We start from the raw sequence: 22,589 nt of genomic DNA, 5'->3' as shown, positions 1-22,589 counted from the left end.
AAGTTGCAGGTGCCTGTGAAAAGCCAACAGGAACCGTCCAATAGGCAGCCACATCAGTCAGACGTTGAGGAGAGAGGCCCCGGCCTGGGTGGGCTTAGAGTAGGGGAGGGTGGGGATGGTATACAAACTATGTGCTTATTTGTGCTTTACTGAATCTGAGACCCTCCCTAGATCCTGAAAGTTGCAGGGATTCAGCCTGGAGAGCTGTCCAGTGGGAGAAGCAGGCTTTTGAAAGAAAGATGTAGCAGAGGTCTGGCCGGCCTCCTGTTTTCCACTTTCCATCTGTGAACACAAGGAAACCACACCCTGTGCCACAGCCTGATATCCAGGAGATCAATTCCAAATCGCAGGCTCAAGTACTCTCCGTAGGGGCCAAATGTCTGGAAGCCCAGGACAACATGCCCAGATTCCAGACACCAGATCGGTGGTAACTTCCAGCTCAGCCTCTCTGAGATCCCACCTCCTGGACTTCCTGCCGCTGATCACTAGAGGAGGAAAAACATGTGGATGCAGGTTATCTCAGGAAGAAAAGAGGCTCATTCGGACCCACACTGGTGTTCAGCTTGCCAAGCACATTCCTGTAAGGTGATTTTTTTTCAATTCAGCAACATTTGGGAGATCACTTGAGTTCTGGAAGTTAAGTGTATCAGGATTAGGTTTGGCTGCATGTAAAAGAAAACATAAAATAACAGTGGCTTAAACAAGACAGAATTATACAGATGTCTGGAGGTAGGCAGTCTGGGGCTGGCTTGGTGGCTTCAAGGTTATCAGGGACCCAAGCTCCTTCTCTGCCTTTCTGTTCCATGATACTTACTGCGTAGCTTCCATCTGCAAAGTCACCTTGTGGTTAGAACAGCTGCTGGAGCTCCAGCTATCATAGCCACACTCTAGGCAGCAAGAAGAAGGAAGCAGAGGCAGAAGGGCAGGAAAAAGAAAAAGAAAAAAAAAACCCACTTCAGAAGTCACATGCCCAACACGAATAGATCTTATTTACTTAGCCACATGATCTCAGCAAGAATTATAAAGCACATGCAAATTTGAATCATTGGAAGACGGTTTAAGTGTTTTTTGCTAAGGTGTGAGCAAGTGCGAGGAAACCACTAGGGATAGGGCAGTGCCCCAGGCTAATTAGCAACAGTGGGACAAGAGGTTACTGGAACCCAGAGACACACAGGGTCACCCCACAAGAGCTGTCATCCTCTGTTGGCACCAGAGAGGAAGGTGGAGGAATCTGTCCACCAACCTCACTTTCTTCTTTCTCCGATCTCCTGCCAGGGGCCCTTGTCAATCAAATCCAACCCAAAGCCCAGAGAGTGAAGGGGCTTGTTGAACCAGCACCTCCAGGCCAGTGTCCTGGGGTGGAGAACTGGAAAGAGAGCAGGGCTGGAAGGCCACAGGCAGGCTCCTGGCACATCTTTGGCCATAAGGGAATCTGGGAAATATTTCCTAGCTGGGTGCATTGAAAATAAAGTCACAGCCTGATCAGAGGAAGAAGGGGAAAGAGATATTGGTGGGCAACTGAGGGTCTCAGCCACACCAGAGATCAGGAGCAAGGGTCCCAGCAAGGGCAGCTCCCCTAGCAGTGGGCAGGGTGGCTGTGTGGCCTAACACTGGGGAGACCTGCGTCACGAGGAGACATTCACGTGGAAACCCGAGGCAGGAGCACTGCAGACAGAAGCACGGCACGTGCAAGAGCCCTGTGGCAGGAACAGGTTTCCCAGGACGTTGGAGGAGGGCAGCAGGACCTGGGAATGAAGGGCAGGAGGATGGGGAAGGGGGCGGCAGAGAGCAGACGGGGAGACCTGGTGGTCCCCAGCACGCCATGCAGCAGGGTCTGGATTTGATTGCAAGCCCGATGGAAGGTCCCCAGAATGTTCTGAGCCGGTCAGCTATGCGTGCATGTTCTCAGAGGCACACCCCGGCTGTGGGTGAAGAGGGTGGCCCAGGGACAAGAGCGGAAGCAGGGAAATCAGGTGGTGGTTGCAGCGGTCCAGGTGGGAGATGCTGGTGGTACGGAGCAGGACGGGGCACTGCAGAGCGAGAGAGGTGGGTGGATTCCGGTGCTGCTTGGAAGGTCGGCAGGGTTTGCTTGATGGATCGCGAGTGGGCGGGTGAGGGAAGAGGAATCGGGGATGACTCCTAGGTTTTTGGCTGAGCCGTTGGGCAGATGGCAGTGCCATTTACAGAGATGGGAAGGCGGGGGCAGGAGGAACAGATTGGGAGAGGTGGGGAAGGGGGGACATTAAGCTGCTTTGCAAACATCACCCACCAAGCCTGTGGCTGAGTGGTAGCTCTGCGTAGCCCCTCTGAAAAGTGGGGAAAACACCCTGGAAGCCCTGCCCCATTGAATAAATATCCCTCCCAGGGATGGTGATTGTAGCATTTTGAGTTAGAGGAATATTTCTGGGTGGAGCTTCTCAGAAAGGAAATGACCAATCATTGCAGAGCCCCGTCAATTACACCTAAGCCCTGCCCTTTCCCGCATGTGCTCTGCCACCTCTCTGCTATGGTTGCCGATGACCATAGCAGAATTTTCTCCCAGGAACTTCTGCAACCAGAGGCAGCAGAAAGCAACAGAGAAAAAATTAACTGCATGGTCTCTCTGACAACCTGATGCTTATTAATAGAATCTCAGTCCTGCCTCCTCGACATCTGCTTAATTGATTTTGGGTTTAGGAACCGATTTGAAGCCTTGGCTTTTCGTAGCTGAAACCAGCAATAACATTTGACTTTATTTTGTGATGTCCAAGAGTCAGGAATGGTTCACCTTTGCACCATCAAAAGAAAAACAACAACCTCTGAGCAACAGGTCTCCAGAATCCAGTGTAATTATTCTGGGTTGAGTTACAGGCATAGCAAGAGTTGCCACCAGCAGCAGTGAGCACATTACTAGGTGAGAAATAAGAGATTCCTTTTGCCCAAGTGTGGCTCCCAATTTCTGCTGTGTGCGCCCCAGGCCTTTCTCTCCCCTCTGCTGGAGACAGAGCTATTCTGGGGCAGTTGGTCAGGTCCGATGGGGCCCAGTCTGCTGCAGCCCATTAGCAGGCGTTGCCTTGGGCATGGCAGGGAGCTCACAAGCTGATCCTACAGCACGGTGGACATTCCAGGGACATTTGAGGGCCAGGAGAGGGCTGCTGAATGAGTTCCAGCCTGTTAGGTGGACACCAGTGGCCAGAGGACAGTGCAGGACACAGGTTCTTCCCCACCTGTGGCTCGACCTCATAGCCCTCTTCATCCCCTACCTGTCCAGGTCAAGACTCTGTTCCAACCTGTACCTGACCCCGCAGCTTCTCTTCCCTGTTGAATGCCTGTTCTCTGCAGGTCTCTGGGCCCCAGTAGAGCGTTACCTTTGCAGATTTATTTAGCTGCTCCCTCCACTTGGAATTGAATCAGCTAAGGGTTGCAAAATCCATGCCCACAGGGCTAGGCAGGTGCTGGCAAGGCAGAAGTAGGCATGGTAGGGGCTGTGGAAGACCGGAGGAGGACCTTCTCAAGTGGGCCATCGCTACTCGGGTCCAGCCCACCGTAGGCCCATCAAAGCCAGATCTTTGCAGTTTTCAAGCAAAGCCAGAAAGCTGAATTGATGTGAAATCTCGCAATTTAAGAAACAGGCCATTCAATTTTTAAAATCCTTTCCTTTTGAGCAGACATAAATCAAACACACATGCAGACAAGATTTAGTCTAGAGGGACTCCGTTTTTTAACTCTGTGTGAGATGATACTTGTTGAAAAGCTGACATGTGGTCGGGCACGGTGGCTCACTCCTATAATCCCAGCACTTTGGGAGGCCAAAGCAGGTGGATCACTTAAGGCCAGGAGTTCAAGAACAGCCTGGCTAACATGGTGAAACCCCATCTCTACTAAAAATACAAAAAATTAGCCGGGAATGATGGTGGGAGCCTGTAATACCAGCTACTCAGGAGGCTGAAGCAGGAGAATCACTTGAGCCCAGGAGGCAGAGGTTGCAATGAACCGAGATACTGCCATTGCACTCCAGCCTGGGTGACAAGAGAGAAACTCTGTCTCAAATAAGTAAATAAATAAATAAATAAAAGCTGACATGCATTAAGTGCTTTCTGTATGTCAAGCATTGAACTAAAAACTGTGTGTGTGTGTATATATATATATATATTTTTTCCCCCCTCAAAACTCAGAACAACCCTGAGAAGGAGGCACGGTTACTCTCCCTGCTTTGCAGATGGAGAAACTGAGGTGCAGGGTGGCTAAATCATTTGCACAAGGTACCTGGTTAATAGGAAGTGGCAAAAATCAAGATTTGGAATCAGATCTTCTGACTGAAAACCTTTTTCATCCTATTGAGTATGGTGACATAGCGATAGGTTCTAGAATCTATCCTAGAATTTCATAGTCAAACCTTGTACCTAAAGTTATTTATGGGCTGTGTTTTTACAGACAGGGAAGCTGAGGCTCATAGAAAGTCACTGATTTACGACAGTTCACACCTCATTCTTGGCCTCTCAATTCAGTGCTCTTTGGCACCCAAAGTCTATGGATAAAAAAGGGCCTGGTGATTCAGTCTAGGACTGAAGTGTATATGTGCATGTGTCTGTGTGTGCGTTATACACATACACATATTCATTTGTAGCAGCTGAACCCTTTTAACATATAAAACAAAACAGGTAAGAGAGGAATCAGGAGAAGGATGCGGCCTGGAGAGGCCCCCTTCATCCTCAGCCTGCCCTATGCCGGGTGGACCTTAATGCCCCTCTTCTCAAGGAAAGAACGCACATCTTGGGGGGCCCCTGGGAGCAGACTGGCCCCAGATAGAGTGTAGCAGGTGATATGTGGCCACTGTTAGCCCAACACTTTCGGAGGCCAAGGCAGGAGAATCACTTGAGCCCAGGAGTTCAAGACCATCTATAGATTTCTCGGTCACCTATAGAAAGCCCACTGTGTGCCCTCTTCCCCTAAATCCCAGGGCCTGCTTCACATAGGGGTAGCACACAGACAGGCCTGCAGACCCGTGCAGGAATGCCAAGTGCCAAATCCTGCCCTCTCCCATTGTTCTAGAAACCTGTGGCCCTCTTGCTGCATTTCTTTTATTTATTTTTTATTTATTCAGGAGTTCAAGACCAGCCTGGTCAACATGGTGTAACCCTGTCTCTACTAAAATTACAAAAAAAAAAAAAATAGCTGGGCATGGTGGTACTTGCCTGTAATCCCAGCTGCTCGGGAGGCTGAGGCAGGAGAATTGCTTGAACCCAGGAAGTAGAGGTTGCAGTGAGCCGAGATCGCGCCACTGCACTCCAGCCTGGAAGACAGAGGGAGACTCCATCTCAAAACAATCAATAAAATTACACAAGCAAAACTTCAAAATATGCAAGTAATGCAAAGCAGAGATAGCCCTTGACTCCCCACCCACTGTGTACACCACTCACCCCAAAGGCACCATCTGCAGCCTGCATGTCCCCTAAGAATGTTTACTCTTCATTTACTCACACGGAAGCACCAGGAAGAGCAGCAAAAGGCAAGAAGGAAGGGGAGGGCATGATTCTGATCAGCACAGTCCTGAGAAAGCCTTGCTAAGAAGGTGATATTTGCAGAAACCTGAAGGCAATGAGGGACTGAGTCTGGGCTGAGGAGTGGCAGGTGCAAAGGTCCTGAGGCAGAAGCGTGCTTGGTATGTTCAAGGAACAACGAGGAGGTCAATGTGACTGGAGCAGAGGAAACTTAGAGAGAGAGAGCGCGGTAGGAGTTGTAGTTGGGGCGAGTGAGCATCCAGATCACTGAGGAGCTTGTAGGACAGAGGGAGGACTTTGGTTTTTACCCTGAATGAGGCGGGCAGTCACTGGAAGACAAAGAGCAAACGAATATGATGATTTCACTGACTGTTTTAAAAGAAGTCCTGGCCAGGCAGGCACGGTGGCTCATGCCTGTTATCCCAACACTTTGGGAGGCCAAGGCAGGAGGATCACTTGAGCCCAGCAGTTCAAGACCAGCCCAGGCAATGTGGTGAAGCCCCATCTGTACAAAAAGTACAAAAATTAGCTGAGTGTGGTAGTGTGCACCTGTAGTTCCAGCTACTCAGGAGGCGGAGGTGGGAGGATCACCTGAACCTGGGGAGGTCGAGGCTGCAGTGAGCTGTGATCGCACTACTACACTCCAGCCTGGGCAGCAGAGTGAGACCCTGTCTCAAAAGAAAAAGCCTCTGGCCACCAAATGGAAAATAGAAGAACAGCTTAGGAGCCCACTGCAATAGTCCAGGCAGAGAAAACAGTGATTAGAATGAATTTAAGTCAAGGTCCTGAGTTTACTGACTCCGCCTTTATTTTTCTCCCTGCCCCATTCTTCCTTCCGCTGCTTTCCCTAGGAGGCCTTGCCATCACAGACTCTAATGATATGTCTATAATTTTTAGAAACTAGCCATAGGAAGGCATCTCATTAGTTATACATCAAAATCACCCAAGTTGAGGGCTGCAGGGATTCGTCTGGGAGGGGTGTGGGGTTCCCCTGCTCCCAGCTGAAGCAGGCCTCCAACAGATAGGAGCCACCTAAGCCTCAGGAATGGTGAAAAAAAAAAAAAAGTCATGTTTTGAATCCTGAAACTCCCTGGCACCTTGCTAAGTCCCCATAGATAGTGTTTGCTTTGACTTAGACCTTTAGAAGAGCAAATTCATTCAGCATTTCCTATGACACTGGCAACGTCGTCATCTGTGGCAGGTCAGCGAAACATTGATTTTATCAATGATGGACTTACTGGATGGTGCATCAAAATATATATATAACTCCCACCTTAATTATCTAACTCTACATAGTTAACTTGGATTGAGATTAAAGGGTTTTTTCTTAAATCACGTTAAATAAAAATATCAAACAAATGATAGCACAGTGGTGCACAGAGAGGCCCCCAAAAAGCCACCGTGAATGGGGAGGCAGTTCAGGAGTGTCATGGGAGAAACTGCATTCTGGCAGTTGGGTGGTTTGGGCCCCCAAGTTTAAATCCCAACAGATGGGCGTGGGGGTGAGGCCTCTCCAGCCCATCAGAGTCACAGGGGTGTCAGAGTGACCTCACCCTCAGCCCAGTATGGTGGGAAGGCTGGTCACGGAAAGAAACTGTTTTTGTCTGTATGTCCCCAGGTTTATGTTGGACGAAAGAAGTTGAGGTTGGCTGGCCCAGCTGCATTGAAAAGCTTGAAAACTGGCCTTTTCATTTCTGTGTGGCCGCGTCGTTCAGGTCTTTCCCTCCCGTCGGAGCTGTCCTTCTGCATTAGGGCCGGGGCTGGGCAAGGGGATGAGATCATATGTTTTTGTGTTAGAGATGATGGTTTACACAGCCTCGTCGCTATGGCAGTTTTAATAAAGCAGGTTACTGTCCCCAAGGGGAGGCTTAGCACATAGCACTGCCCATGCACAGATGCTGCTGTCATTCTGAGGCACTGTTGTCCTTTACTCGTGGATTGACACAGCGTTCCTCCGCCAGCTGATTTGGGAAGGGTGAATGCTGGTCAAGAGCACCTCACAGCTCACTTCCTCTGGAATGAGGAGGAAGGAGATCTAAGCATTTCGAGACCCTGGATTTGAGCCCATTAAAAACAAGAAATGGCTTTGGAGGCTGTTCACTGTTTGCCAAGGCAGCACTGAGGGCTGCGGAATGCAGGTGATTTCATCAGGTGACGGCCTGCCCTGTGTTCCCTTCCAGAGAAGGGTCTGACCAGTCAGGTGGGTGGCCAGCTTTTGTCCTTTCTGCAGGCTCTGGAGACCGAGAGAGGCTGAGCTCTCACTACCAGCTGCTTCGTCCTTTCTCCTTAGTGTTTGGGACCAGGGAGCAAACGATTGATTCCACTTGGGGTGCCCTGGACTCATGCATTTAAGAAATATTTATGAGCGCCCGCTGCGTGCCAGGCACTGTTCTAGGCTGAGTTGTGGAGCCATCAAAAGTCACAGGGGACAGCAAACGGGATCAGTGGATAAATACATAAAAGTATATCGTGTGTTAGATGATGAGTGCAGGGTTGAAAATGTCAGGCAAGGAAGGAAGTAGAAAATACTGGGGGCCAGGGAAGGCTCCACGGAGAAGGGAACTTTTGAGTAAAGACAAGAAGGGGGTGAGGGCACCGCTGCGGGGCTCTGGAGGAGAAGTGTTCCAGGCAGAAGGAACAGCAGGGTGCAGACTCTGGAATGGGAGCACACCTGGTCAGTCTGGACAGAGCGGGGCGCCCTGTGGCTGCAGAGAGTGGGCGGAGAGGGGGATGGGGTTGAGGGGGGAGGGATGGGGTTAGGGAGGGAGGGAATTGGGTCCCACCACACTCTGGATGGCCAGAAGGACTTGGGCTCCTCTGAGTGAGCAGGAGCCCTGGAGAGTGTCAGGAGAGGAGACTCTGGCTGCACCATGGGGAATAAGTGACTGGAGTCCAATCAGGAAGCAACTGGCCTGATTTCAGGGAGAGAGGATGATCGCCTGGCCCATGGGGGAGGTGGCAAGGGTCCGATCGTGGATGTTTACGTTGAAGAGAGAGCAACAGGCTTTGCTGATGGATTGGATGTGGGAACTGAAAGACGGGAGGAACTGTAGCCAAGATGATTGCCCAAGTACCCGGAGGAAAGGGGAGTGGCTTCGGGAGGAGCAGGAGGGACGGTGACATTAGGGCTCGGCTGTGGGTGTGGCACCTGAGGTCTAATCGACAGCCGAATGACATCAATGGATGTCAGGGTTGTACCAAGCCACACATCAAGGGATGTCAGGTCCGGGTTGTACCAAGCCAGTGATTGCCAAATTCTAATCATTCCCTCACAATTTTTATCATATATCTGTGTGCCACTTGTACTATTATTTACTTTTTAAAAATTGGCTTTGTTTGTTGTTTTTGTTGTTGTTGTTTTTAAGAGGATTTCCACTACCCTAAAGGAAAAGCTGAGGTTGCTTGCCCTAAGTAGAAGGAAACCAAGACACGCAATTAATCTAAGGCAATGCCACCCCCTGCCTGGAGCTCCAAGCGGCCTTTCACACCACCAGCATCCCTGGTGTTTGGTGATATGACCCTGGGCCACCCCCACCCCTGGTGTGCCTGATGAAGTCACCACTAGAGGACCCCCTTCTGGGTCACCAAGGGACCATTCTGAGCTTAACCGAAGCCAAGAGTGGACCAAGAGCATGGGGACCTCTCTGCACTTCCTCAGGACACTGTTACCACCTCCCGTGTGACTGTGACATTTTGTGAATGTGAAACTCAACACCCCGCCTCTACTAGGCTTGAGTCTTCACTGCCTTCCCAGCTGTGCAGCCTTAGCCAGTCATTCAGCTCCCCAGGTTCAGTTCCCTCTTCTGTAAAATGGGCCATTGGGAGAATTAAGTGATGAATGTCTTCAGCCCAGCCATAAGCATTCAGCCAGTGATAGTTGCCACTATTAATTATAATGATTATTATTGGCATAGAAGACTGCCCTCTTCCCCAGGAATAAGTTGGAGTGCTCTCAATTCCTTAGATATATCAGAAGGTTGCAACACCCAAGTCTTCAGGGGTAAGGCAGGTAATGAGAGTGGGTGCAGGTGGTGTAAGACTGTAGGGAGCGCAGGGGGAGTGTGGCAAACTGGAGAGCACATATTCTGTGTGATGCTATTTAATGTCAAATTTTTAAAATCCAGTCTACAAGATACCAACACACAGATCTGTGGACACCAACTGGTTTGGACTCCTGAGATATGAAAACCCAAGAGTGTAAGATAGTAAGTTAATGTAGCTGGTCTCTGTTGAGCACATTATGTGCCAGGCACTGTGCTAGGCAGTGAACAAAGTAGGCTGAGTCCCTGCCCTTGTGATGAAGGCAGCAACATACAAATAAGTGAAATCAAAATGACTTATGTTTGAAGACAGTAACTGCTGTGGAGAGACACGGAGCGGGGAAGCAGAGTGGAGAGTGCTGTGGGTTGCGGGAGGCGGTTTCAATACAGGCCAGGGAAGGCCTCTCCAAGAAGGTGGTGTCTGATCAATACCTTGAAGGAGACAGAGGTAGCCCTGTGATTGGAGGAGTGAGAGCGTCCCAGGCTGGGGGTGCAGCTGAGGCAGGGGCCAGGAGGTGGGAGGGCAGCCAATGTGCGATCCTGGGACCTCAAGGGCACGACCTTGGTGACTTGATTGGTGGTAAAAATTCAAAGTAGAAGCAGCTGATGGGTGAGCAGAGGGCCTTCCCCAGATCCCAGGAGACTGCGGTGGGTCTGATGCTTGTTTTCAGGTTTCTAGGGGGTTGCTAGGTGATTGGGATCACAGCCTTCACATGCCTGGTAGACCCTGTTTTGGTTTCCCACTGCTGTCCTAACAAATCACAAATTGGGTGGCTTAAAACAACAAATTTACTCTCTCAAGAGTTCTGGAGGCTGGAAGTCCAAAATCAAGGTGTTAGCATGGCGGTGCTTCCTCAGAAGCCTCTAGGGGAGAGCCCTTCCTTGCCTCTTCCAGCCCTGGGGACCCTAGGAGTTCCTTGTTCCTTGGCTTGTACGTGCATCCCTCCAGTCTCTGCTTCCCTTTGAATGTGGCCTTCCCCTCTGTGCCTGTGCGTCTTCTCCACTTCATGTCATATGTGGACGCTTGTCGCTGGATTTAGGGCCCACCTGGGGAATCCAGAACAAATCTCATCTCAGTAGCCTCAATTTAATTACATCTGCAAAGACCCCCTGTATTAGTCTGTCTTCATGCTGCTCATAAAGATATACCTGAGACTGGGTAATTTAGAAAGAAAAAGAGGCTTAATGGACTCAGTTCCGTGTGGCTGGGGAGGCCTCAGGATCATGGCAGAAGGTGAAAGGCACATCTTACATGGCGGCAGGCAAGAGAGAATGAGAACCAAGCAAAAGGGAAAACCTTTATAAAACCATCAAATCTCATGAGACTTATTCACTACCAAGAGAACAGTAACAGTATGGGGGAAACAACCCCCATGATTCAATTGTCTCCCATCAAATCCCTCTCACAACACGTGGGAAATATGGGAGCCACAATTCAAGATGAGATTTGGGTGGGGACACAGCCAAACTGTATCACCCTCTTTCCAAATATGGTCACATTCACAGCCTCCAGAAATTAGGACATGGTCTTATGTTTAGGGGACGCGGGCACCATTCAACCCGCTGCACACCTTGAGAACTGCAAGGAAAAGGGGAAAAACCAAGGATGGCCGTAGAAGAAAGAGAGAGGATTTCCATAGAATATTTCCATCAAATCACTAAGGGTCTGGGTACCAACCACAGCATACAATTGAGCATGCACTCGTCACACCTATGTTGAGTACCCACTGTGTGTCACACATGGCAGCAGTGCTGAGGATTCAGCGCTGAGTGGAGCACACAGCCTTTGCCCTCCTGGGACTGTGGCCTGCACACAGTAGGGCTCCCACACACATTCATTTGCTTCCTTCTTTCCTTTCTTCCTAAGTGTCTTGCTCTGCTTACAGCTTGGTTGAGAAACAAGAGCAGGCATGGCCAGGCAAGGTGGTTCATGACTGTAATCCCAGCACTTTGGGAGGCAGAGGCAGGCGGATCACTTGAGATCAGAAGTTCCAGACCAGCCTGGCCAACATGGCGAAACGTCGTCTCTACTAAAAATACAGAAACTAGCTGCATATAGGGGCTACTCAGGAGGCTGAGGCAGGAGAATCGCTTGAACCTGGGAAGCAGAGATTGCAATGAGTCGCGATCATACCACTGCACTCCAGCCTGGGCAACAGAGCAAGACTCTGTCTCAAAAAAAAAAAAAAAAAAAAAAATAGAAAAGAAAGAAAGAAACAAGAGCAGGCATGACCGAAACCTCAAAGCCTGGGGTATGATCAGTACTCAGGACATAACGCTACAAGAGTGCTCAGAGCTCTCAAGCCCAGGGTGGTGCCAGAGGCTCCCTACGAGAGGTGTACTAGGCCGATGGGTTGGATTTGGGGTGAGGGGTGGTAGGTTCCAGGCTTGAAGAAAAGTGTGGACAAGAAGCCAGCAGGGTTTGTGGCTGATGGCAGGGCACCTCAGCCGGGGAATACTCAGGGAGAAGGTTTGCCCCCAGGTTGGCGTGACAAGATTTCAGTAAGAGCAAACAATTATTGGGAAGGTTCCAAAGAAAACAAAGTATAATCTTGCCTCAATTTACGTGATGGTTGGTTTCCAAAAGAAAAAACAAAACAGTGTATATTAATACCCTGCAAAAACAGTGTTCTGTTTAAAATTTGTAAAACAGTTTGATTCTAGTCTCAGGTCATTTATAAACAGGTTTTTACCTGCCTTGCAGGTAGAGATGCAATTATAGTACAGGACAGTGACAGTACCGTCACTCACTCACCTGCAGCACCATTGCAAAATCCTCCAGACTCCAGACCTGGACCTCAGGAGAGTCCAGGCGGACTTGGGACCCAGGGTCCTCCCTGATTGTGCAAGACTGTCCCACCATGCAGCAGTGGCCCCTGTCCACAAATGCCACCAGTGGCCCCTGCCCCATCTGCCCCGTAGGTCTGCAGAATGTGCCCACTCCAGACCTAGGGATGCCATGTGCTGAGAGCCCCCTGGTGCCAGTGCCGCCCCGGGTCTCCTGCCCTGCGCCTCACTTCCACCCTTGCCTTGTAGGTTCCATGCAGGTGATGAACAAGACCCGGCGCATCATGGAGCAGGGCGGGGCACACTTCATCAACGCCTTCGTGACCACGCCCATGTGCTGCCCCTCGCGCTCCTCCATCCTCACCGGCAAGTACGTCCACAACCACAACACCTACACCAACAACGAGAACTGCTCCTCGCCCTCCTGGCAGGCACAGCACGAGAGCCGCACCTTCGCCGTGTACCTCAATAGCACCGGCTACCGGACAGGTGAGCAGGGACGGGGGCGGGTGCAGGTAGTGACAGCCAGGGTGGGCATCCCTGGGTGTGGTCTGCACACCGCTGCGGTGCCCGAGATGATTCTGGATAGCCCCTAGAGCAACTCTCTTATAATTTCAGAGTTGTGCATTTATTTCTGTGTGTATTAGAGAAATACAGATTTATTTGCCTACAGTAGTGATGTAAAGTGACCTTGTCAAAGGAATTTGAGTCCCCCAAAAAAGTGAGTTTTCAAACTATGAATTATAGCGCAGAGAGGCCACAAGGTGCCCATGCATGAGTTTGCATCCTCTGTTAATAGTTATTAAGCCCATCAGGGACTGTTTTGTTGACTTCAAACCATCAGCTTGGAAGAAGGTTCCAAAACATGGGGGTGAGGGATGGGAATTCGTGGAGGGGAACAGATAATGGGGTCTCTATGGTCGCTCTCTACATGGCAGTAACCAAGGTGGTGCAGAAACTGACGTGGTGGTTGACTGTCCACACTCACCCGTGTCATCCTGGGTGGAGGGCGACCCAGTTCCTGTTTGCTTATCCTGCAGGAGGTCTTTGGTGGGCTCTGAAGGCTCACCTGCCAGGCTGTTTGTCTGAGGTAGAGATGCAATTACAGTATAGTCACTTACCTCCAGCACCATTGCAAAACCCTCCAGACTCAATTAATTTAACTTGCTTTAATTAAAAATAAATAAATACTCCCCACCTTGGGTAAGAGGCCGCGGCAGTTGTGAAATCAGATATTGTGGCTCAGATGTTGCAACCCCAGGAAGTTGCATCCAAGTGACAAGGGGTTTGTTTGGGTGGGAGTGCCGCAAGGGAAGGATGGACGCCTCCTTCAGCCCTGTCTGCAGCCCTGAACCTGCAGCCCTCAAGGCTGGGCAGCTTCCTCTCAGATACACAGTGTGGGCTGGCAGGGATGCTTTGGGGTGGGGAGCAAGCCAGTAAGGTGTGTCTTCTTACAGCCTCATCCCACAGCCAGAATCACCTAGAAAGTATGTTCTGCTGAGAACTAGGTAGGCCTCGTTCCTATACTTTGTTCCTGTATATCGTGTGTGCCATTGTGCAGAATCAACCACCTGTTGGTTCCCCTGAGCCTCTGCAGAAAGCCACATGTGTCAGAAGTTACCATGGCCACCACCCTAGATGGTTGGGGGGCCTGGATGTTGCTAGCAGAAGCAGGACAGGCAGGCCCGCAGCAGAGCAGTGGGCCCTTATTGAAGATGCACCTGCAACTTGGGTCTAGAAAGTACAGCCATGCACTCAAGAGTGACCAACCTTGAAATGTTTTGAAGTCTGAATATTTCACTGAAAATCTTATTTTAATATATGCCGGCACAACTTATTTTTTCTTTAATGTATACTGGGGGCCAAAGAAAATATGTCTGAGGGGTGAGTGTGTGGCTCACGGACTCTCTTTTCACAACCTCTGGGTGAAAGATCTGTACAGAAACCTTTCGTTTTGGATGCTGGAAGATCAGTAAAGACCCTAAACCTGTTCTCATCAATCCCCCTCATTTCACAGCCAGGGCCACTGCAGCCCAAAAAGGAGACCTGCCCAGAGTCAAAGTGAGGTGTTTGTGGCATAATAGAAATGGAATGCAAGATCATGGGAATTCAGAGGGGGCGTGGAAATAGTATTCATCAGACTGAAAGGAAACTCATATATTCTGTGCCATTTTGAGGGCTCAGGGTGGGAGCTCAAGGCTAATGTTTCAAAATCTTACAGGCAACATGAGAAAATGAATCATTTCAAGAATAAACATTCTCTAAAGTGGATTTCCCAAACTTGTCCTTGAATGTATGCAAATCACCAAAAACTGTCTCCCTAAATAAGTGCTTTTATTCAACTATGCTTCATTATTATACCCTCATGAAGACTGGGAGCGTAATGTCAAGTGTAAAGAGCCAGATACAGAGAACATTTACATTTTTGTAAAACTGCCACTGAGAATTTTATTCATTATATTTAGAATGCCACTCTGTACAAAGAATCCCATTCCAGCCTTACTTTCAGAACTTAGGACCCTGAAAACACCTGTTTAGTCTGATGAACTGGTGTACTCCTGGTTATTACATAATAAGAGCCACATACCCTGTATACTTTCCCTCTTTGCCCTGGCAGCTAGGAAGCTCAGGTTTGAGTTTTTTATATTAAGTCGTTGTTTAAAGTGGAAATATTTTTGAAGATCCAACTGCATGATATGTTATACTGATCAGTGTTGACTAAGAAAAATGACAAAAATCTGTGATGAATTCAAAACCTTTTAGATTATTTTTTCCTTTTAGATTGATTTGTACATACGTATTAGAATATATTGTAAATTTTTAATCCCCCAAGGACCAAAAGTAATTGTTCCTGCTGAGTCTTCAGCCATGTTAAACCCTGTGTTCATGTGGCCACCTAGCAAAGTTGGTTCAGTTGGATTTAAGTTTGGCTGTGTGTGTGAGAGAGACCGGGGATGTCAAATAAAATTCCAAGTTGTTCTGGTGGCCCTGCTCTATGAAGTGGTCAGAGACTCCGACTCCATTTCTCCTTATTTCCCATTGGTGAGAAACAAGTCACATGGCCATGCATGGCAGCAAAGGGGCCTGGGAAATGTAGTCTTACTCTAGGTGGACATTTGCCCAGATGAAAATTATTTTACTGTGGGAGAAGAAGAAAATGGATACTGAAGGACAAGTAAAGTCCAGCCCACCCTAATGGTCATTAGCCATTTGTGTTTGTGATACTCGTTTGAATAGAGGAGATCAGTCCAAACTGAGGAAGACTGACCCCAGAAAAATGCTACTTAAGTGGACCAGCATTTCATAATAAATAGTGCTTTTAATGTATTTAGTAAGGTATTTGATCTTGAAATGAAACTACAATGTTTTGAGAATAACTCTGTTATGTTACATCTCTTTTTTTCTTTTTTTGAGACAGAGTCTTGCTCTGTCGCCCAGGCTGGAGTGCAGTGGCACAGTCTCAGCTCACTACAACCTCTGCCTCCTGGGTTCAGGCGATTCTCCTGTCTCAGCCTCCTGAATAGCTGAGATTACAGACGCCTGCCACTACGCCTGACTAATTTTTGTATTTTTTGTAGAGATGGGGTTTTGCCACGTTGGCCAAGCTGGTCTCAAACTCCTGGCCTCAAGTGATCCACCTGCCTTGGCCTCCCAAAGTGCTGAGATTACATGCGTGAGCCAACGCACCCGGCCCTCTGTTAGGTTGCATCTAATGATATTTAACAAATATTGGGCTCTAGTTGCGACTAATGAGTTGATTCTTTAAGCAAGTGAATTGATGAAGTGTAGGGAGGAATATAATGTGTTTCACAAATTTAAATGGATGGCACAAGATGATATCCTTTACTTCACCAGGGACATTTTTGCAAAAGTATTTGAGGATTTGATCAGTTTTTCCAAGGGCCTCTCCTAATTCTTTGACATCTGAATCTTCCCCTGTGAAGTGCATCTCATACTTCATCATCCTTCTCAGTAGTCTCTTCTCCTTCATGTAGTATCTTTATAGACCAGGTAATTATTCGTCAGTGGATTTGCATGTGTTTTTTGAGCTATCTTCCAGCATCATTTTAATTAATTTTACAAACCCTGCATCTTTTAAAAGATTTGCAATTTCATTTTGCAGTGATCTTGCTTTGCATGGCCCCATGTTTGCAGTGGAGATTGACAAAGGACAAAATGAGAGAAGCTAAGTTTAAGCAGGATAAATATCAATTTGTTCATGAATATTTCTCTGTATGGCTTCTTACAACTTGAGGGACTTGGATCTCAGATATGAATACCCTTGGAAGGATCAGTTGCATCCTCAGGTTTTTTGTTTTGTTTGTTTGTTTGTTTTTGAGACAGGGTCTCACTCTGTTGCCCACGCTGGAGTGCAGTGGCACAATCTCAGCTCACTGCAACCTCCACCTCCCGGGTTCAAGCGATTCTCCTGCCTCAGCCTCCCCAGTAACTCGGATTACAGGTGCATGCCACCACACCCAGCTAATTTTTTGTATTTTTAATAGAGACGGGGTTTCACGATGTTGGCCAGGCTGACCTCGAACTCCTGACCTCAAGCGATCCACCCTCCTCGGCCTCCCAAAGGGCTAGGATTACAGGTGTGAGCCACCACACCTGGCCACATCCTCAGTTTTTACAAAGGTTTTATAGTCATCCTTTAACACAGTTCAGCAGTTGAAGTGCTGTTGCCCTGCCTGTGATCACTTATATATCCACAAGTCAAAGTTGTACAGTGTTCCCAGAATGAGACACCTCCCAGCTCTCTGCAGAGTGGTTGAGGGCATTAGCTTTGCCTGGGTTCGAATCCAGTCTCTGCTGCTTTCTGGCTGCATGAACTTGGACAAGTTTAGCTTCTGTGTCTTGGCCACCTCAACCACAGTTAATAATGTCACTTAACTCATAGAGTTTTGTGAAGATTAAATATATTAGAACAGTGTCTGGTACATGGTCATGGTAGGCACTTGGGAAATTTAGCAATGATGGCTGGGTGCAGTGGCTCACACCTGTAATTCCAACACTTTGGGGGGCCAGAGTGGAAGGATCACCTGAGACCAGGGGTTCGAGACCAGCTTGGGCAAAATAGTGAGATCTCAATTTTTAAAAAACAATAATGAAAAAAAGTTAGCAATGACGATGACGATTTGCACAATAGCATCACATCACACAGCCCACCTCAGGCCAATGTTCTGATGAATGTCATGGTAAGTTGCACTCATAGATCAAAATGTGGCAGCATGTGCTCAGCCTCTCTGGTAATCAGCAAAATGCAAACGCAGCCAACAGTGCATTATCACATCCCAGCCATGACCACGGCAAATATGAAGAGGTCCCATTGCACCAAATGTTGGTGAGAATGTAGGAAAACAGGAAATCACGTGCACCAGCGGTATGATGGTAAATTGTTCCCTCCACTTTGAAGAGCAGTTTGCCAATTTCTGGCAAAGCTGAAAATGGGCATCTCCTTCCCCTCAGCAATTTTACTCTGGCTGTGTCCCCCTCGATTCTGAGGAGGTGATGTTGTTGTGTGAGTTCTGCTTGAGCAAGGGAACCCACTTCCTGGCTGTCCTGTTGGCTCTTGAAGATGTGTGATGCTCATGGCAATAGATTGCCTTTAGATCCAACGGACAGGAACCCCGACTGCAGCTGGCTTCAAAAACATTGAATTTTTTGCTCCCTAAACAAAAGATACAGGCCAGGCATGGTGACTGAAGCCTGTGATCCCAGCACTTTGGGAGGCAGAGGTGGGTGGATCACCTGAGGTCAGGAGTTCAAGACCAGCCTGACCGACATGGTGAAACCCCGTCTCTACTAAAAATACAAAAATTAGCCAGGCGTGGTGACGTTCACCTGTAATCCCAGCTACAGGGGAGGCTGAGACAGGAGAATTGCTTGTACCTGGGAGGCGGAGGTTGCAGTGAGCCGAGATTGCACCACTGCACTCTAGCCTGGATGACAGAGTAAGACTCTGTCTTAAAAAAAAAAAAAAAAAAAAAAAAAGATACAGGCAAGTAGCAGGCAGAGTCGGATCTCGTGGTTTACGAGTATCATGATCATATCACGAGGCTACGGGTCTGGAGATGGTGGCTGGCACTCCAGCGGCTGTGTGCCTCCTTGTCCACATTTGGCAGGAGCAAGAGAGCATCCTTTTCCAGAATGCTCAAGGCATGAGATCCCTTCTGATTGGACCACCCTGAGTCACATGCCAGCCCCTGAGCCAATCATTGTGTAAAGCACATGGATTGTGCCAACTTGCCCAGCGTGGGTCACCTGCTCTGCAGCAGCTGGCTGAGTCCCTTTTTCCCCAGCACTTGGACTGCCAGGTAGAAATCAAGGGCTGCTGGAAAGGATAAGGAAAAGCATACTGGAGTGCTGATCACAATTTTACTACACTGCCTTTGGCAAAAAAAAACAAAAAAAAGTAACGTCAGCTGGCCAGGCGCAGTGGCTCACGCCTGTAATCCCTGCACTCTGGAAAGCCGAGGTGGGTGAATCACAAGGTCACGAGTTTGAGACTAGCCTGGCCAACATAGTGAAACCCCATCTCCACTAAAAATACAAAAATTAGCTGGGTGTGATGGTGGGTGCCTGTAATCCCAGCTACTTGGGAGGCTGAGGCGTGAGAATCGCTTGAACCCAGGAGGTGGAGGTTGCAGTGAGCCGAGATTGCACCACTGCACTCCAGCCTGGTGACAGAATGAGAGTCCATCTCAGAAAGTAACAACAACAAAAAGCCAACCTTTTCCAGCCCTTTCTGGTGAACTAGATTGGAGTGTCATTTTCTCCCCATTAGGATAATGCCTTTCTCCTTCCACACCTGAATCTGGCAGTTCTGAGGTTGTTTCCCGGCCCCAGCTTCTGCCATCCGGTCCAGACTTTCGTAGAGATGGTGGCGGGCCCTCTGCCCTTCCGCATCATGTTCTAAAATGCGCCAGGGGAGCAGGGGGGTACATTCTCCTTGCAAGACCAGGTCTTGCCAGGGCTCTCAATTGGAGCCTGTTTTGGGGTTTGGCCCTGAGCGCCCCAGTTATTTTCACTCTTCTCACACAAAGCTGGGTAGAGAGGTCGGCTGAGGACCAGAACCTGGCCATCAGCCTTAGGCAGCTACCCTCACCAGGGGCTGGGGGGCCTCTGTGCCCTGATGACCCCACCATGGCGGGACACGTGGGGCACCCCATCGCCCTCTCACGCAGGAGGATGGAAAGGCGTCCGCTGGGCATTTCGGCACCCCCAACAAATGAGACTTGTTTTTTCCCTAAAGTGGTTTCATTCAGGACCGCAGGGGCAGGAGGGCTGCTGCATGGGCCGTCCTCCTCTGCGATGCTATAAAGTGGCCCAACGCCCCTCTTTCCCTGCCACTCTCTGGATCTGCCCTTAGCCCATTGCCCTGAACCCCATCCACCCTGGCCCCTCTGCCTCCTGGCCATCGCCCCTGGAGCTCTCCCCGGCACATCAAGCATGAGTCCAGCATCACTTCCTGGTCCCCCGCCTCCCCGGCGCCTCTCACAGGCTTCTCCTCGGCACCTCCAGTTTTCCAGTGGCTCAGGCCAAAACCTTAGTGCCATTCTTGGTTTTTTTTTCCTATTCCTTTCACACTCCACATTCAGTCCATCAGCAAACCCTGTCAGCTCTGCCTTCAAAATATGCCCAGAGTCCCCTCTGCTGCCACCAGCCCATCTGCGCCACTGTCTTCCCCACCTGCCCTGTTCCAGGTTTCTCCTGGGATCCCCCAGCTTCTGCCTTTATGACCCCTTGGTCTGTTTTCAATGCAGCAGCCTTAGGGGTCTGGTCAGAACCTAGTTCAGATGCTCCTTCTCCTCCGGGCAGAGCCCTCCTTGGCTCCCACCTACTCAGGGTAGAGGCCCCCACAGCCACCTCAGGGTCCCAATGAGCCTTCCCTTCTCTCTAAACCCTCTCAGCCTCCTGGTCTCCCCTCAGTTGCTGTGCTCCAGCCACAGCTTCTCAAGCAGTCAGCCACGCCTGACATTCACCCACTCACAGTGCTTTGCACGTCTTTCCTTTTCTCAAAACTTCTACACGTCTGCACTTTCCTTGTGTCTGTGTTCCAATGCTGCCTCCTCAAAGAAGCCTTCCTTGACTACCCCATGCCTCCTGTTGATCCCAGTTTTTTCCCACCAGTGCCCCCGTCGCCACTGAACACCACTGACTGTGTATTCTGCCCATTTGTCTCATTGATTGTCTCGTTTCTAAAATGCCAGCTCCCAGGCCGGGCGTGGTGGCTCACGCTAGTAATCCCAACACTTTGGGAGGCTGAGGCGGGTGGATCACTTGAGGTCAGGAGTTTGAGACTAGCCTGGCCAACGTGGTGAAACCCCATCTCTACTAAAAATACAAAAATTAGCTGGATGTGGTGGTGCACGCCTGTAATCTCAGCTACTCGGGAGGCTGAGGCAGGAGAACCACTGGAACCAGGGAGGTGGAGGTTGCAGTGAGCCGAGATCACACCACTACACTCCAGCTTGGGTGACAGAGTGAGACTCCATCTCAAAAATAAATAAATACAGTGCCAGCTCCCTGGAAGCAGCGGCCTCTGTTCTGTGCCCTCATGCGTCCCCAGGCCTAGAGAGTGCCCACCCCATCGTAGGTGCTCAGGAGATCTTCCTAGGATGTGTGGTGACTGAGTCTCCACATTCTGTCCCCGCCAGCAGCCCACCCCCATCTCTTCCACACTCCTTTCTCCTCTCCCGTTTCTCTCCTCTCCACCCCCACTCCCACCATCTCAGCCTTTCCTCCTCTTTCTTCTCAGCCTCTCTGCACACACAGGGAAGAGAAGACTGAAATTATTCCCGGGATGCCGTCCCTGGGCCCCTGGTGCAGCTGTCCCTGCCTTCACAATGGCAGCCTTCTCTTTGCTTGGCTCTTCTCCTGGGTTTGCTCCCTGCTCTCTTCCTCTCCCCTTGAGTGCACACAAGTGTGCACGCATGCACGCACACACACAGCTCCCTTCTTCCCTCGGTCCAGCTGCCTCTCATCTGCCCATCTTCCCTCCCCCCCTCTCCGGCCTGTAGGGGGACAGCAGAGCCTCTCCATTCACCCCATGGAGTGTATCTGCTGCTCACAGCAGGGAGCCTTCCTGTCTCTCTCTCTGCACCGAGGACCCAGCCTTCCCAATCGTGGGGATCCGAGTATCCATGGGGATTGCGCAGCCCCTCGTGGGACCCAGGCTGACCCAGCATGTCCTCGAGAGGCACGGATTTGCCACTTCCGTGCACATCTTCAAGCGAAATCTCTTCCTCTAATTTGATAGTCATTTCCTTTCTCCAAGACCTCAGATTTTGAAATAAGTGAAGCGCTTGTTTTGAGCAAGAGTCTAAAGAATTAGACTCCGCCTTAAGCGTCCTTGTGACCTTGAGCTGAGACCTCATCCCCTCTGGGCATCAGTCTCTCCATCTGTGCAGCAGTGTTGTGACATATAAGCACTAGTCACCCAGTGCCTGTGATAAGACGCCACCCTGAGCAACTCGTGACCTGTGCCCACAAACCCAGGAGGAGAGGTTCCCTGCGCCCTAAGAGGAAGCGGCCACGGGGAAAGAGGAAGCTGATGTGAGGCCGATGGGGCAGGGTTTCCATTGTTTCCAGGCGACACCCTCTCTGTCCCACCCCCTTAGCAGGTGTATCCACTTCCCTAGTGGACTACAGACTGGGTGGCTTAGAACAAAAGGCATTTTTCACAGCTCCGGGAGCCAGAACCCCAAAATCAAGCATCATCAGGGCCACGCTTTCCCTGAAGGCTTCAAGGGAGGGTCCTTTGCCCTCGAGTTCCTGGGAGTTGCTGGGAATCTTGGCACCCCTTGGCTTATGGCTGCATCACTCCAGCCTCTGCCTTCATCTTCATGTGGCCTCCTCCTTGTGGGTCCCTCTCTTCCCGTGGCCTGCTCCTCTCTGAATCAGTGTCCAAATTTCCCTCTTCTGTCAGGAGACCAGTGATTGGACTAGAGCCCACTCTGATCCAGCGTAACTTCATCTTACAACACCATGTTACAAACACGGTCACCCTCACAGGTACCTGGGCAAGGACTTGAGCATGTATTTTGGGGAACACATTTAGCTCGTGATGGCTGGGTTCTTTCACACATTAACCCGCCTGTAAAGGCTGCAGAGCCGATGTCAAACTGAGCAAACCTGCCGCTCTTCCCCTCTTCACTGCCCCAGCTGTGGTCCTGGGTGGGAAGCAACGTGGCCGCCCTGCAGATCAGCTCTGTGCGTAGCCTTCCCTTCCCAACCATGGTTTCTCTCAAGGAATCTCCACCTGCAGTGGGCGTTG

The 22,589-nt window shown here is 49.8% G+C and overlaps 1 protein-coding gene across 9 annotated transcripts in view; it reads left to right on the top strand.

The window, feature by feature from the left end:
• The window catches only part of SULF2 (sulfatase 2), a 129,230-nt gene that overhangs the window by 36,616 nt on the left and 70,025 nt on the right, over positions 1 to 22,589 (top strand). For all 9 annotated transcript variants that reach the window (XR_010125110.1, XR_010125109.1, XM_054466534.2 and 6 more), the window contains exon 3: positions 12,557 to 12,796. Coding sequence is in view for 7 of the 9 variants with exons in the window: in XM_054466534.2 (XP_054322509.1) it covers positions 12,557 to 12,796 (240 nt within the window). In the remaining 2 variants the exon portion in view is untranslated. The remainder of the gene's footprint in view (positions 1 to 12,556; positions 12,797 to 22,589) is intronic.

This window comes from Pongo pygmaeus, chromosome 21, assembly GCF_028885625.2.
Source record: "Pongo pygmaeus isolate AG05252 chromosome 21, NHGRI_mPonPyg2-v2.0_pri, whole genome shotgun sequence".
Taxonomy (NCBI): Eukaryota; Metazoa; Chordata; class Mammalia; order Primates; family Hominidae; genus Pongo; species Pongo pygmaeus.
Note: the sequence above shows the minus strand (reverse complement) of the source record. Positions and strands in the feature narration are given on the sequence as shown.